This window comes from Nicotiana attenuata, unplaced genomic scaffold, assembly GCF_001879085.1.
Source record: "Nicotiana attenuata strain UT unplaced genomic scaffold, NIATTr2, whole genome shotgun sequence".
NCBI lineage: Eukaryota > Viridiplantae > Streptophyta > Magnoliopsida > Solanales > Solanaceae > Nicotiana > Nicotiana attenuata.
Window position 1 is genome coordinate 19,072 of NW_017670327.1, and position 13,150 is coordinate 32,221.

Genomic DNA, 13,150 nt, shown 5'->3' on the forward strand with positions numbered 1-13,150 from the left:
TAGTGTACCAAACAGTTAAATAAAAAATTGAACCGTTAAGAAAAAAATTTGGGTTGGTACACATTATCTAAAAGTAAACAATAGAATTGAACCTCACCCCTAATCTTAAATGAATGTGTTTTAAAGCAAATATATATTCCGTCCAAATAATGAAAGCAAAAAAACAAACTACTAACCTTATTAAATTCCTCCAAGCCCACGTTGAAGCCATCCATTTATGACCAAAAGTAGGTACAGTTTTAGAACATCTCGGTTGATCAGCAGCCAATTTTATCCCTATAATAATTTATGAAAACCTTTAATCGAATAGAAGCTAAACTCTCCCTTCTCTCTTTCTTTTCCTCCTTCAAATACTACAATTACTGACTTTTCCACCCTGCAAACCCGCAGTATTCATTACATCGCCTAAAAACAGAGGGATTTAACTGCATTATATGAGCCATGGTGAAAGCTCATGATGGATTTGTTTCACTTCCCATTTATCTCCTCATCTTGTTGGTATTATCATGTTTTATGATTCCAAATGCGGCAGCGCTACCATCAAATCCCGAGAATCAGGTCCGGTACCCACGTCCAAGTATTAGTCCAACAATGGCCATTATCATAGTGGTTCTCATAGCTGCCTTGTTTTTCGTTGCACTTTTCTCGATTTACATTCGCTACCGCATCTCCACTAATGGTAACAGCATCCTCCAAACACTTTCCACGCGCCGCCGCCCTTCTGCTGCAACACGTGGACTCGACAATTCAGTCATCGAGACTTTCCCCACCTTTGCATACGCCGAAGTGAAGGATCATCATATTGGCAAGGATGGTTTGGAGTGCGCAGTATGCTTGAACGAGTTTGAAGACGACGAAAAGCTGCGGTTGATCCCAAAGTGTGATCACGTGTTCCACCCTGAATGCATCGGTGCTTGGCTCAAGTCTCACGTCACTTGCCCCGTTTGTCGAGCTGACCTTACTACTCCTCAACCTGATGAACCGCCAGTTAAAGCCCATGAGGTACTAAACCGTGATCAAGAAGGGACAGAGAATCTGCAGCAAAATAAGGAAATTTCAATACAAATAGGGAGTGATGAAAATTTAAAACAGCAAGAGGATCCCTCTAGTGTTAAGCGATTGAGTTTCGACGTGCCGAACCAGCCACCAAGATCGTTTTCTATAAAGAGACCAAAGATGTTGAACAAGTTTAGGTCACACTCGACTGGCCATTCATTGGTGGTACCGGGGGAGAATTTGGACAGGTACACTCTCAGATTATCAGACAATGTTAGAAAAGAGGTAATGAACCGGGCACTACTAAACCGGACAAAGAGTTGTGCAGTCACTTTACCAAGACATGGTAGCACTAAAATAGAGTACAGAAAAGGTGTCGGGAAGGAAAGCAATAACGAAGTCTCAATACAAATAGAGACCGATGAAAATTTGATGGTACAACAAGAGAAGACCTGTAATGTTACGCCAAATTTGAGTATCAACGTGCCGAAGCGGCCGCCAAGGTCGCTTTCTATAAAGAGACCAAGGACATTGAGCAGGTTTAGATCATTCTCGACTGGCCACTCATTGGTGATAGCGGGGGAGAATTTGGACCAGCATACTCTTAGATTACCGGAGAATGTTAGGAAAGAGGTAATGAACCGGGCATTGCTGAACCGGACAAAGAGTTGCGCTGTCACTTTATCAAGATTTGGTAGCACTAGAAGAGGGTACAGAACCGGAAATGGAGAAGGAAGAAAGATTGTACCACCATTCTTTACTAGAGGTCCATCGTTGAAGTCACCAAAAATAATGGCTGATATCGAAGAGGGGTCCAATTCACGCAGTGTAAAAATGGCAATCAAAATGCCGTCGTTCCAATGCTTGGAGCCAAAAGGTGATGAAGCCAGTTTGCTGACAAATGAGTTGGCTTGAACTCTAGTTTAAAAAACTCAAGCCTGTTTGGTGATGGCTGACTCGGCATATCTTCCGATTTATCCTGGATCCTTAATTTGGTGCCAGTGCCAGTTTAATGAGTGTTTAATAGCGGAAAAGAAAACTTTTTGTGCGCCGGCCGGCAAGTGAGAAAGCATGATCCATACTAGTTTTGTTGCAAAGTACAATGCCAAAAGTTGAAATTCAAGATTGTCGATTTCTAGAAATTCTTTAAAATGTTGATATTGTTTACGAACAAATAATTTTCAACTTTTTGGTTTTTGCGGGGTTAGAGGACTTTCAAGTGTGTTTATCTAGTTGGTTTGAGACACCTTCAATGATGTAATTATGTTTTTGGTTCTCGGTTTCATTCTTCAACGCAATTTTAATACAAGAAAATAGAAAAGCTGAAAGAAAATATACTTGATACTATGTTTTTTTTCCTTGGTAAAGATGATGGTGCTGATCTTGATTTTCTCATCGTCTGGAAGTGGTAAGTATTATGCAGCGCATTTTGCAAATGGCAAAATGGATATACATGCCGCAGATTAATCGTAGAGTTGTCTAAAACATGCCAATATCTAGAGCAATTTACGAGAAAGTCTGTGAATCGCAGAACTGATATGCGACTAGCATAACTAATATGCGAGTCGCAAAATAGGAGGCTGTGTAAATATTTAGAGTTTGTACTAAACTAGTAAACTAGAATTTATTGTAATCTTTTCCATTTTTGTTAGCGATTCTAAAGTTATTTGTTAACTTGTATATATGCTCTCCAATATCAATGGAAGAAGCGTGCATTGGAGCCACGGCCTTAAACCATCATACTCATGGCCGGAGAACAATAGTAAGGGAAGTAGTCCGAGCAAGCAGTGCTAGTGATGGAACAAACCCGAGAAATATAATCTCTCTTTATGATATAACATCGAATGACAAACCCGAAATATTGATAATGCAAGTGAAACTGAAAGGCGAACTACTATGAATGCGCTCTGTCCCTGAGGACCTCCTTGAGGGCGAGAAAGAAGTCTAGGTTTATAGACGGGACAATCAGGAGACCCAATGAGCAATCTCTAGATATTGAAGATTGGTGGACTATCAACTCGTTGTTGATGTCCTAGATACGGAACACAATCCAACCCACTCTGCGTTCAATCATATCACATATGGAAGTAGCTAAAGACTTATGGGCAAGTATTAGAGAACGATTCTCTATGGTTAATGACCAAACATACAACAATTGAAGGCTGAACCTGCTGAATATGAATAGAAGGGTATGATCATAGATAATTACTATGAAAAATTGACAAAGTTTTGGGAAAAACTTGCTAACTTCGAGCAGATTCTGACTTACAAGTTCAGGAAATGTATGTGTGATCTTGGTGTTGTGTTAGAAAAGAAAAGGGAAGAGGAGAAGGTGCATCTCTTTCTTATTGGGTTGGACGAGACCTTGTATGGGAAAGTGAGACCAAATCTGATTGCTCAGGGTCTACTCGAAATTGGTACAATGAACGGGTAAATACCATTGCAGGAGGAACTGACAAGCATGGTGAAGTGATGACCCTTGCCATACAAGGCAGTAGTTCCTACAGAGCTCGTAATGAAGAAAGGGGAAATTGTTTCCACTGAGTGGGTATCTAGATTGATGGAGAGAATGTCCTCGTGGTGACGGGAAGACTGGTCGACGTGGTGGAGAACAACAACAATAACAAAGGGTTAGAATAAATGAGGGATGCAGGCGACCGTGTGTGAACACTGCACAAGCCGTAGGAGGAGGCAATCCTGCCGGAGCCATGGTGAAAGCAGAAAAATCTAGACCTTCAAGTTTGAGAAACAAGCAGTGGCAGGTCCTAGTTGCTATGTTGAACAACCAAAAGTTAAGTTCGAGTAAGAAGTTGACTGGTAAGTATAAAAATATCTCTTGGATCATCAACACTAGGGTCTAATCATATGACAGGTAGATTGAAAATTTTGCATAATGTACGAAAAATACCAAAGTGTCTGGTTACTCTGCTTGATGGGAGAGCACTATAGCTACCAACGAGGGTTCGACTAGACTGGATGTGAATTTGGTCCTGAAAAACGTTCTTTACGTGCCTGACTTAAGTGCAACTTGATTTGTATGTCATAATTTATAGATCACTCAGATTGTTTTATTCTATTTATTAAAATTTTGTGATAGGACCGCATATAGAGGATGTTGATTGGAGCGGATGAATGGAGAAATGGACACCATTATTTCTGGAACCAACCGCGAATACAACATCTAAAGGCGAAAGTTGTAGGCTCGTTAGATTTTTGGAACAAGCGATTGGGACATCCCTCTGTACAAGTTAACAAAATTTCTTTTATAGAGTTTAGAAGAAGTAGTGATGTTTTGAATATAATTTGGATGTATTTCATCGAGCAAAGCAAAGAAGAGATAAATTTTCTTTGAGTAATTTTAGAGCTTCTGGTATTCTTGAATTGATTCGCTCTGATTTATGGGGATCATATCGAATGACTTCTTCTTGCGGTGCATCATATTTTTTTTTTACTGTAGTTGATAATTTTTCACAAGTTGTATCGGTTCTTCTATTGATTGACAGAAAAAGTTGCACAAACTTTGAAGAATTTCTTTGCTGCGCTTGATAGACAATTCAATAAGAGTTAAAAAATTTAGGAGTGATAATTGAACAGCATTTACGTGCATGAAAAACTAATTCTTGAGTTTGGTGTTGTTTTTCGAACTTCTTGCACTGGAATCCCATAACATAATAGTAGAGTGAAAAGAAAATATCATCATATATTAAATGTAGCTTAAGCCTTGCGTTTTCAAGGTTGTTTTTGGGAAATATATTTTAATTGCATGTCACTTAATTAATCGGATCCTCTATTTTACCTAGAAAGACTCCTTATGACGTTTGTATGGACGAATGCTTGAGTACGGGCATCTTCGGGTATTTGGGCCACTATATTATGTGCACAAATAGGGAGAACATGCGCCTAAATTTTCAAGTAGGAGTAGTATATGTATATTTGTTGAGTATCCCTATGGAAAGAAGAGATAGAAGTTGTATAATTTGGGGATAAAAGAGTATTTTACCAGCCAAGATGTGGATTTCTATGAGTCCAAGTTTCCTTTCACATAATCAATGATCGGATCGAACAATGGTATCGATAGAAGAGTGTCCGTGAAGAGTATGGAAGTGATGAGTTTGAAGTAGGGGGGGGGGGGGGGAGGGAGGCATGGAGAGTGCCCAAATGGGTGAAGTAGAGCCAGAGGAACATGAACCATAGGAAGTTGGGACCGAAAGTAGACAAGACGAAATAACAGAGGAGAAGAAGTTGGACGTTATGAATGATAAAAGGTGGAGGGAGACAATGAAATAAAAAATACATGCTTTAGAGAAAAATATGACATGGGTAACAGAAGATCTGCCCTCTAATAACAAAGCTCTTCATTGCAGGTGGATTACAAAATAAAGCAACACTCTTGTGGTACTATTGAACGGTATAAGGCTCGTCTAGTTATTTTCGACAATCATCAAGTGGAAGGTATTGACTATACTAAGATGTTTGCTCCCGTGGATTAGATGGTGACTATACGCACATTTTTTGAAGTTACGACTGTAAGGCACTAGGAGTTGCACCAAATGGATATGCAAAATGTATTCCTCCACGGGATCTCAAAGAAGAGGCATGCATGAAATTACCTCCTGGATTTCAGGTGGCAAGTCCAAGGAAGGCATGTTGACTTGGAAAAACTCTTTGTGTATTGAAACATGCACTACGATGTTAGTTTGCTAAGTTATTCACTGCTCTAGAAGACTATGAATTCTTTCTGACAACTCGCTCTTTACTCTGCAAAAAGGGTAAGGTTCACATAAATGTTTTGATATATGTTGATGACTTAATTATTTTGAGAATAACCCTACGACTATTTATAACGATCTGACCGGTCATTTTGAGTTCTAGCATATCGTTCGGCAGTTTGAGACCTTGAGTAGCTTCACTTTATGTATTATCACTTGCACATGTGGTTGGTTTTGATTTTCGAGAAGTTTGGAGTTGATTTGGAAGAATAACTCTCGATTAGGAAGCTCTAAGTTAGAAGAGTTGACTAAGGTTTGCCTTTTAACTAAATGACCTCGGAATCGAGATTTGAATATTCACTACTAGAATTCCTGCAAAAAGCGACCAGACTTTAGTGACCAACGTTAGTCTGTCAAGAAAAGCGACCAAAGTTGGTCGCTAAACTGGTGAAAATAATAAAATAATAATTTTAAATAAATTAGCGACCAACGTTGGTCGCAACTTGGTCGAAAACTTTGTCAAAGTGTTGACCAGACTGGTCAGACTTGCTTGGTCAAAGAATTACTCAGATTAGCGACCAACGTTGGTCGCTTCATGGGATCCACCTATTAAATTTTAATAATTATAATATTATTTTTAAAAAATAATAAAATATAAATAAATAAAATTTAAAATTAGCGACCAAAGTTGGTCGCTATATAAAGAGTAAACAGATTGAGACCAACTTTGGTCGCTAATTTGGGACCCAGTTATAACATCTTAATAATTATAATTTTGTTTAAAAAAAATTATAAAATATAAATAAATATAATTCAACTTTAGCGACCAATGTTGGTCGCTCAATAGAATATTGTGACGACCCAAAGGGTCATCACCTGTTTCCTCATTCATTCCGCGCTTTCGAGCCTTGAAAACCTAATTTTTTACTTGCCTCGATTTGCGTGCGCAGTCCGGACGCGTAGCCAGAAAGATTATATGTTAAATTCTGTGAAAAATTTCGAAATGTGGCTTTAAAATGATTAAAGTTGACTTCGGTCAATATTTTTGGTAAACGGACCCGGACCCGTGATTCGACGGTCCCAGAGGGTCCGTAAAAAAATATGGGACTCGGGCATGTGCCCGGAGTCGAAATCCGAGGTCTAGAGCCCGAGAAAAGAATTTTTCTGTGAAATTGTTTTTCTAAAATTATTAAGGAAAATGGAAATGAAAATTGATTAAAAGACTGTGTTATCGGGCTCGTATTTTGGTTCCGACGCCCGGTACAAGTCTTAAATATGTATTAAGCGCTTTCTATAAAGTTTGGTCGAAATCGGACGTCATTTGACGTGTTTCGGACCTAAATATCTAAAGTTTGAAGTTTATGAAGTTAGAATGAAAAAAATGATGATTTTGAGGTTTGATTCCTCGTTTATGATGTTATTTTGGCGATTTGATCGCACGGTTAAGTTCGTATGATGTTGTTGAGTTAGTGTGTGTGATTGGTTAGGAGCCCCGAGGGCTCGGGAGTGTTTTCGGAGGTGTTCGGGGTGTTTTTAAACTTAGAATGATAGCAGATTTTTCTGCAATTTTTGCTCAGATAATTGCTTCTTCGCGTTCGCGTACCAGTGGGCTTTCCCTTCTTCGCGTTCGCGGACAAGTCCACGCGTTCGCGTAGCCTTGGTTTCCCCTTCACCGCGTTCGCGAGCCCCATCTCGCGTTCGCGTACAAGCAAATCCCGGACCCAGCCCCATCCTTCTATGCGTTCGCGTCTAGCATCTCGCGTTCGCAATGCTTTGACTCATCTACCCTTCGCGAACGCGGCCCCCTTCCCGCGAACGCGAAGGGCATTTTTGCCCTGTGATTTTTAAAGCTCAAAAACAGACCAGTGACGGGATTATTCCCAAATTTCACACGAGCTCTTCTTCTCCACAGCCCCTAGGTGACTTTTAGAGCGATTCTTCACCAAAGCTTCTTGGGTAAATATTTTCTAACTCGTTTTCTTCATTTTCTATCATCATTTATCAAATTCCTAGACCTAAATCATGTAACTTAAGGTGTAAATTGGGGGAAAAGGGTAGAATTAGGGCTTTTCAATTTTCTTTGATTTAGACCTCGCTTTGGGGTCGAATTTGAAAACAAATTGTATATTCGGGCTCGTGGGGGAATGGGTGACATGGAATTGGTTCGAACATCGGGATTTGACCAAGCGGGCCCGGGGTCGATTTTTGGAATTTTGGGTAGAAAGCTTAGAAGTTCATATTTAGGCATTGGGTTTAGTTTGTTTAGCTATTATTAATATTGTAAAGTCATTATTTCATAGATTTGACTGAGTTGGAGCCGAATTCGAGGGGTAAAGCTATACTAGAGGCTTGAGTTGATTTTGGAGCATTTGAGGTAAGTGTTTGATCTAACTTTGGCTTGAAGGAATAGGATTAGAGTGTTATTATTTGCTAATTGCTAAATGATCGAATACGGTGTATAGGCATGGTGACGAGTATCTATACACCGGTGTCTAGCATGACCGTGGGTCCTTGTATGTACTTATCCTGATATTGTTATGACTCCTCCATGTTAATTGATGAATTCTATGCAATGTGAAGAGTATGGGACTAGTTATGAATTGTAAATTCTTTGGAGCGTTGGCTCGAACGATAAAAAGACTATTGAGTAAGAAATGAAAGAAATAGAAAGTGATGTGATTAATCCCTTGCCGNTCCAGCCCCAGCAGCTCCGGTGGGCCCAGCTCAGGTCCCAGAGGGGTTCATAGACCACCCCAGTTCTTCAGGACGCTCTGGTCAGATTGGTAGGCTTTGTGGAGAGCGCCACTAGAGCGGGTTTGCTTCCAGTAGCACCAGCCACTTCTCAGGCTGGAGAGGGGTTCAAACTCCTGCTACACGTACCCCGGAGCAGGTAGCTCCCCAGGCTCAGGTTCCAATGGTTCAGCCAGCCGTGGCAGCTCAGCCAGGTATTGCATCCCAGACCGACGATGGAGCGGCGATGTCTTCGGATGCTTTGTGGAGACTTGATAGGTTCTCCAAGCTCTTCACCACCACATTCAGCGGTACTTCTTCAGAGGATCCACAGGATTTCTTATTCAGCTGCTATGAGATCCCTAGGACTATGGGTATTGGGGAGACCAATGGGGTCGACTTCACCACCTTCCGACTAGCAGGATCCGACAAGACTTGGTGGAGGGACTATTGTCTATCCAGACCAGCAAGGTCGCCATCATTGACATGGGATCAGTTTGCAGAGTTGTTTTTGGAGAAGTTTCTCCCAGTTACTCAGCGAGAGGCTCTTCGCAGGCAGTTCGAGCGCCTCCAGCAGGGCTCCATGACAGTCACCCAGTATGAGACGCGATTCATTGATTTGGCACGCCATGCTATTGTTATACTCCCCACAGAGCGAGAGAGGGTGCGGAGGTTTATTGATGGATTGATTCAGCCGATCCGTCTCCAGATGGCTATGGGAGCTGGTAGTGAGATTTCTTTTCAGGAGGCGGCCAATGCGGCCCGTAGAGTGGAGATGGCTCTTGCACGAGGAGGTGGTCAGGTGTCGGATAAGAGGCCTCGTCATTCTGGTAGGTTCAGTGGTACCTCGTCTGGAGGTAGGGATTCTTATGGTAGAGGCCATCCACCGAGACCCTTTCAGTCAGCACTCCAGGTTTCTCATGGTACTCCAGGCGGTGGTGGTTCTCAGCAGCATTATTCTGATCAGCAGCCCATCAGTGCACCGCCACTTCAGAGTTTCCGGGGAGGACATACAGGTCGACAGGGCCAGCAGTCTCAGCAGCCGAGGGCTTGTTATGGTTGTGGTGACCCGAGTCACATCGTCAGATTTTGCCCTCGAGCCTCGGGTAGCTCTCAGCAGCAGGGTCCTCGCCCCATGATTCAGGCACCAGGTGATCCACAGCTTGCCCAGCCAGCTAGAGGCGGGGGTAGGGATCATAGAGGTGGAGGTAGAGACCGTAGAGGTGGAGCTCGGACCGGCAGAGGTAGGGGTCAGCCAGTGCCAGATCGTCCCAGAGACATGGTTCAGGGAGGTGGGGCCCAGCCCCGGTGTTATGCTTTGCCAGCCAGGCCAGAGGCTGAGTCTTCAGATGCTGTTATTACAGGTACTATTCTGGTCTGTGATAGGGATGCTTCAGTGCTATTTGACCCTGGGTCTACGTATTCATATGTGTCGTCTTATTTTGCACCCTACCTGGCTATGCCTAGTGATGCTTTGGGTATCCCTGTTTATGTATCTACACCGGTGGGTGATTCTATAGTGGTCGACCGAGTTCATCGTTCCTGTGTGGTAGTGTTTGAGGGTCTTGAGACCCGTGTTGATTTATTGCTTTTAGACATGGTGGATTTCGACGTTATATTAGGGATGGATTGGTTGTCCCCGTATCATGCTATCTTGGATTGTCACGCCAAGACCGTGACCTTGGCTTTGCCAGATTTGCCCCGATTGGAGTGGAGAGGGACCCCAGGTCATGCCACCCGCAGTGTTATCTCATATGTGAAGGCTCGACGCATGGTCGAGAAGGGATGTCTAGCTTATCTGGCGTATGTTCGCGATTCCAGCACAGAGGTTCCTTCTATTGACTCTGTTCCTATTGTTTGGGAGTTCCCCGAGGTTTTCCCTTCAGACCTGCCGGGTATGCCGCCCGACAGGGATATTGATTTCTGTATTGATCTGGCCCCATGCACGCAACCCATTTCTATTCCGCCGTATCGCATGGCCCCGCCAGAGTTGAAGGAGTTAAAGGACCAGTTGCAAGATTTGCTAGAGAAGGGTTTTATCAGACCTAGTGTTTCTCCTTGGGGTGCGCCAGTGTTATTTGTGAAGAAAAAGGATGGATCGATGAGGATGTGCATTGATTACCGGCAATTGAACAAGGTGACGATAAAGAACAAGTATCCATTGCCGAGGATTGATGATTTGTTTGACCAGCTTCAGGGTGCGAAGGTGTTTTCAAAGATAGACTTGAGATCTGGCTACCATCAGCTGAGGATTAGGGCGTCTGATGTCCCTAAGACAGCATTCCGCACTCGGTATGGGCATTATGAGTTTTTGGTCATGTCATTTGGGTTGACCAATGCCCCGGCAGCATTTATGGAGTTGATGAACCGAGTGTTCAGGTCTTACTTGGACTTGTTCGTGATAGTCTTTATTGATGATATTCTGGTGTACTCCCGCAGCCAGGAGGAGCACGAGCAGCACCTCAGAGTGGTTCTTCAGACTCTAAAGGAAAGTCAGTTATACGCTAAGTTCTCGAAGTGCGAGTTCTGGTTGAGTTCGGTTGCATTTCTAGGTCATGTCGTATCAGCAGAGGGTATTCAGGTGGACCCGAAGAAGATTGAGGCAGTCAAGAACTGGCCTCGACCAGCATCAGCTACTAAGATTCGGAGTTTCTTGGGGTTAGCAGGTTATTACCGCCGGTTCGTGGAGGGGTTTTCATACATAGCAGCCCCGATGACCAGATTGACCCAGAAGGGTGCCCAGTTCAGGTGGTCAGATGAGTGTGAGGCGAGCTTTCAGAAGCTCAAGACAGCTCTGACTACGGCACCGATATTGGTTTTGCCCACAGGCTCAGGGCCTTATACAGTTTATTGTGATGCTTCCCGTGTTGGGCTTGGTGCGGTATTGATGCAGGATGGCAGAGTCATTGCTTATGCTTCGAGGCAGTTGAAGATCCACGAGAAGAATTATCCGGTTCATGATCTAGAGTTGGTAGCCATTGTTCATGCTTTGAATATTTGGAGGCATTACCTATATGGTGTGACGTGTGAGGTGTACACTGATCACAAGAGTCTGCAGTACTTGTTCAAGCAGAAGGAGTTGAACTTGAGGCAGAGGAGGTGGTTGGAGCTATTGAAGGATTATGATGTTACTATTTTGTACCACCCGGGGAGAGCCAATGTGGTGGCCGATGCATTGAGTAGGAAGTCCGCCAGCATTGGTAGTCTTGCTTATGTTCCAGTCAGCCAGAGACCGCTTGCTTTGGATATTCAGGCCCTGGCCAATCGATTTGTGAGGTTGGACATTTTTGAGCTTAGCAGAGTGTTAGCTTGTACGGTCGCTCATTCTTCATTATTGGATCGTATCCGTGATCGGCAGTTTGATGATCCCCATTTGTGTGTCCTGAGAGACACGGTGCAGCGTGGAGGTTCCCCGAAGGTGACCTTAGATGATGATGGTGTTTTGAGGTTGTAGGGGCGAGTTTGTGTGCCCAATGTCGATGAGATTCGAGAGTTGATCTTAGCGGAGGCCCATAGTTCTCGGTATTGTATTCACCCGGGCGCCGCGAAGATGTACCAGGACTTGCGGCAGCATTATTGGTGGCGTAGGATGAAGAAAGATATCGTTGCATATGTGGCTCGGTGTTTGAACTGTCAGCAGGTCAAGTATGAGCATCAGAGGCCTGGTGGTTTGTTTCAGAGGATTGAGCTTCCTGAGTGGAAGTGGGAGAGGATTACCATGGATTTCGTTTCCGATGACTCGGAAAAAGTTTGATGCTATTTGGGTCATTGTTGATAGGCTGACCAAGTCAGCACATTTTATTCCGGTTGCAGCCACTTATTCATCGGAGAGGTTAGCTGAGATCTACATCCGAGAGATTGTTCGCCTTCATGGGGTGCCGGCATCTATCATTTCGGACCGGGGTACGCAGTTTACCTCGCATTTCTGGAGAGCAGTTCAGCAGGAGTTAGGCACCCAGGTTCAGTTGAGCGCAGCGTTCCACCCTCAGACGGACGGCCAGTCCGAGAGGATTATTCAGATATTGGAGGATATGCTCCGAGCCTGTGTCATCGATTTTGGAGGCTCGTGGGACCAGTTTTTTCCCTTAGCAGAGTTCGCCTACAACAACAGCTACCAGTCCAGCATTCAGATGGCTCCATATGAGGCGTTGTATGGTAGACGATGTCGGTCTCCAGTCGGATGGTTTGAGCCGGGAGAGGCTCGGTTATTGGGTACAGATTTAGTTCAGGAGGCCTTGGATAAGGTCAAGATCATTCAGGACAGGCTTCGTTCGGCTTAGTCGCGGCAAAAGAGTTATGCGGATCGTAAGGTTCGAGATGTAGCTTTCATGGTTGGTGAGCGGGTCTTGCTCCGAGTGTCGCCTATGAAGGGTGTGATGAGATTTGGGAAGAAGGGCAAGCTTAGCCCTAGGTTCATTGGTCCATTTGAGATTCTCGATCGTGTGGGAGAGGTGGCTTACAGACTTGCCTTGCCGCCCGGCTTGTCAGTCGTGCATCTTGTGTTTCATGTGTCCATGCTTCGGAGGAATCACGGCGATCCAGCCCACGTATTAGATTTCAGCACTGTCCAGTTGGACAAGGATCTGTCTTACGAGGAAGAGCCGGTAGCTATTCTAGACCGGCAGGTTCAACAGTTGAGGTCGAAGAGTTTTCCTTCAGTTCGTGTCCAGTGGAGATGTCAGCCCCGTGAGGCATCGACCTGGGAGTCCGAGTCT

The 13,150-nt window shown here is 43.8% G+C and overlaps 1 protein-coding gene across 1 annotated transcript; it reads left to right on the forward strand.

Annotated features, from left to right (window-relative positions):
* Window positions 1–227: 227 nt before the first annotated feature.
* Window positions 228–2,343, forward strand: LOC109237917 (E3 ubiquitin-protein ligase ATL31-like). Its single transcript, XM_019404310.1, has one exon. It carries the CDS (start codon window positions 442–444, stop codon window positions 1,909–1,911), a length of 1,470 nt encoding a protein of 489 aa, XP_019259855.1. The 5' UTR covers window positions 228–441; the 3' UTR covers window positions 1,912–2,343.
* The last annotated feature ends 10,807 nt before the right edge of the window (window positions 2,344–13,150 follow it).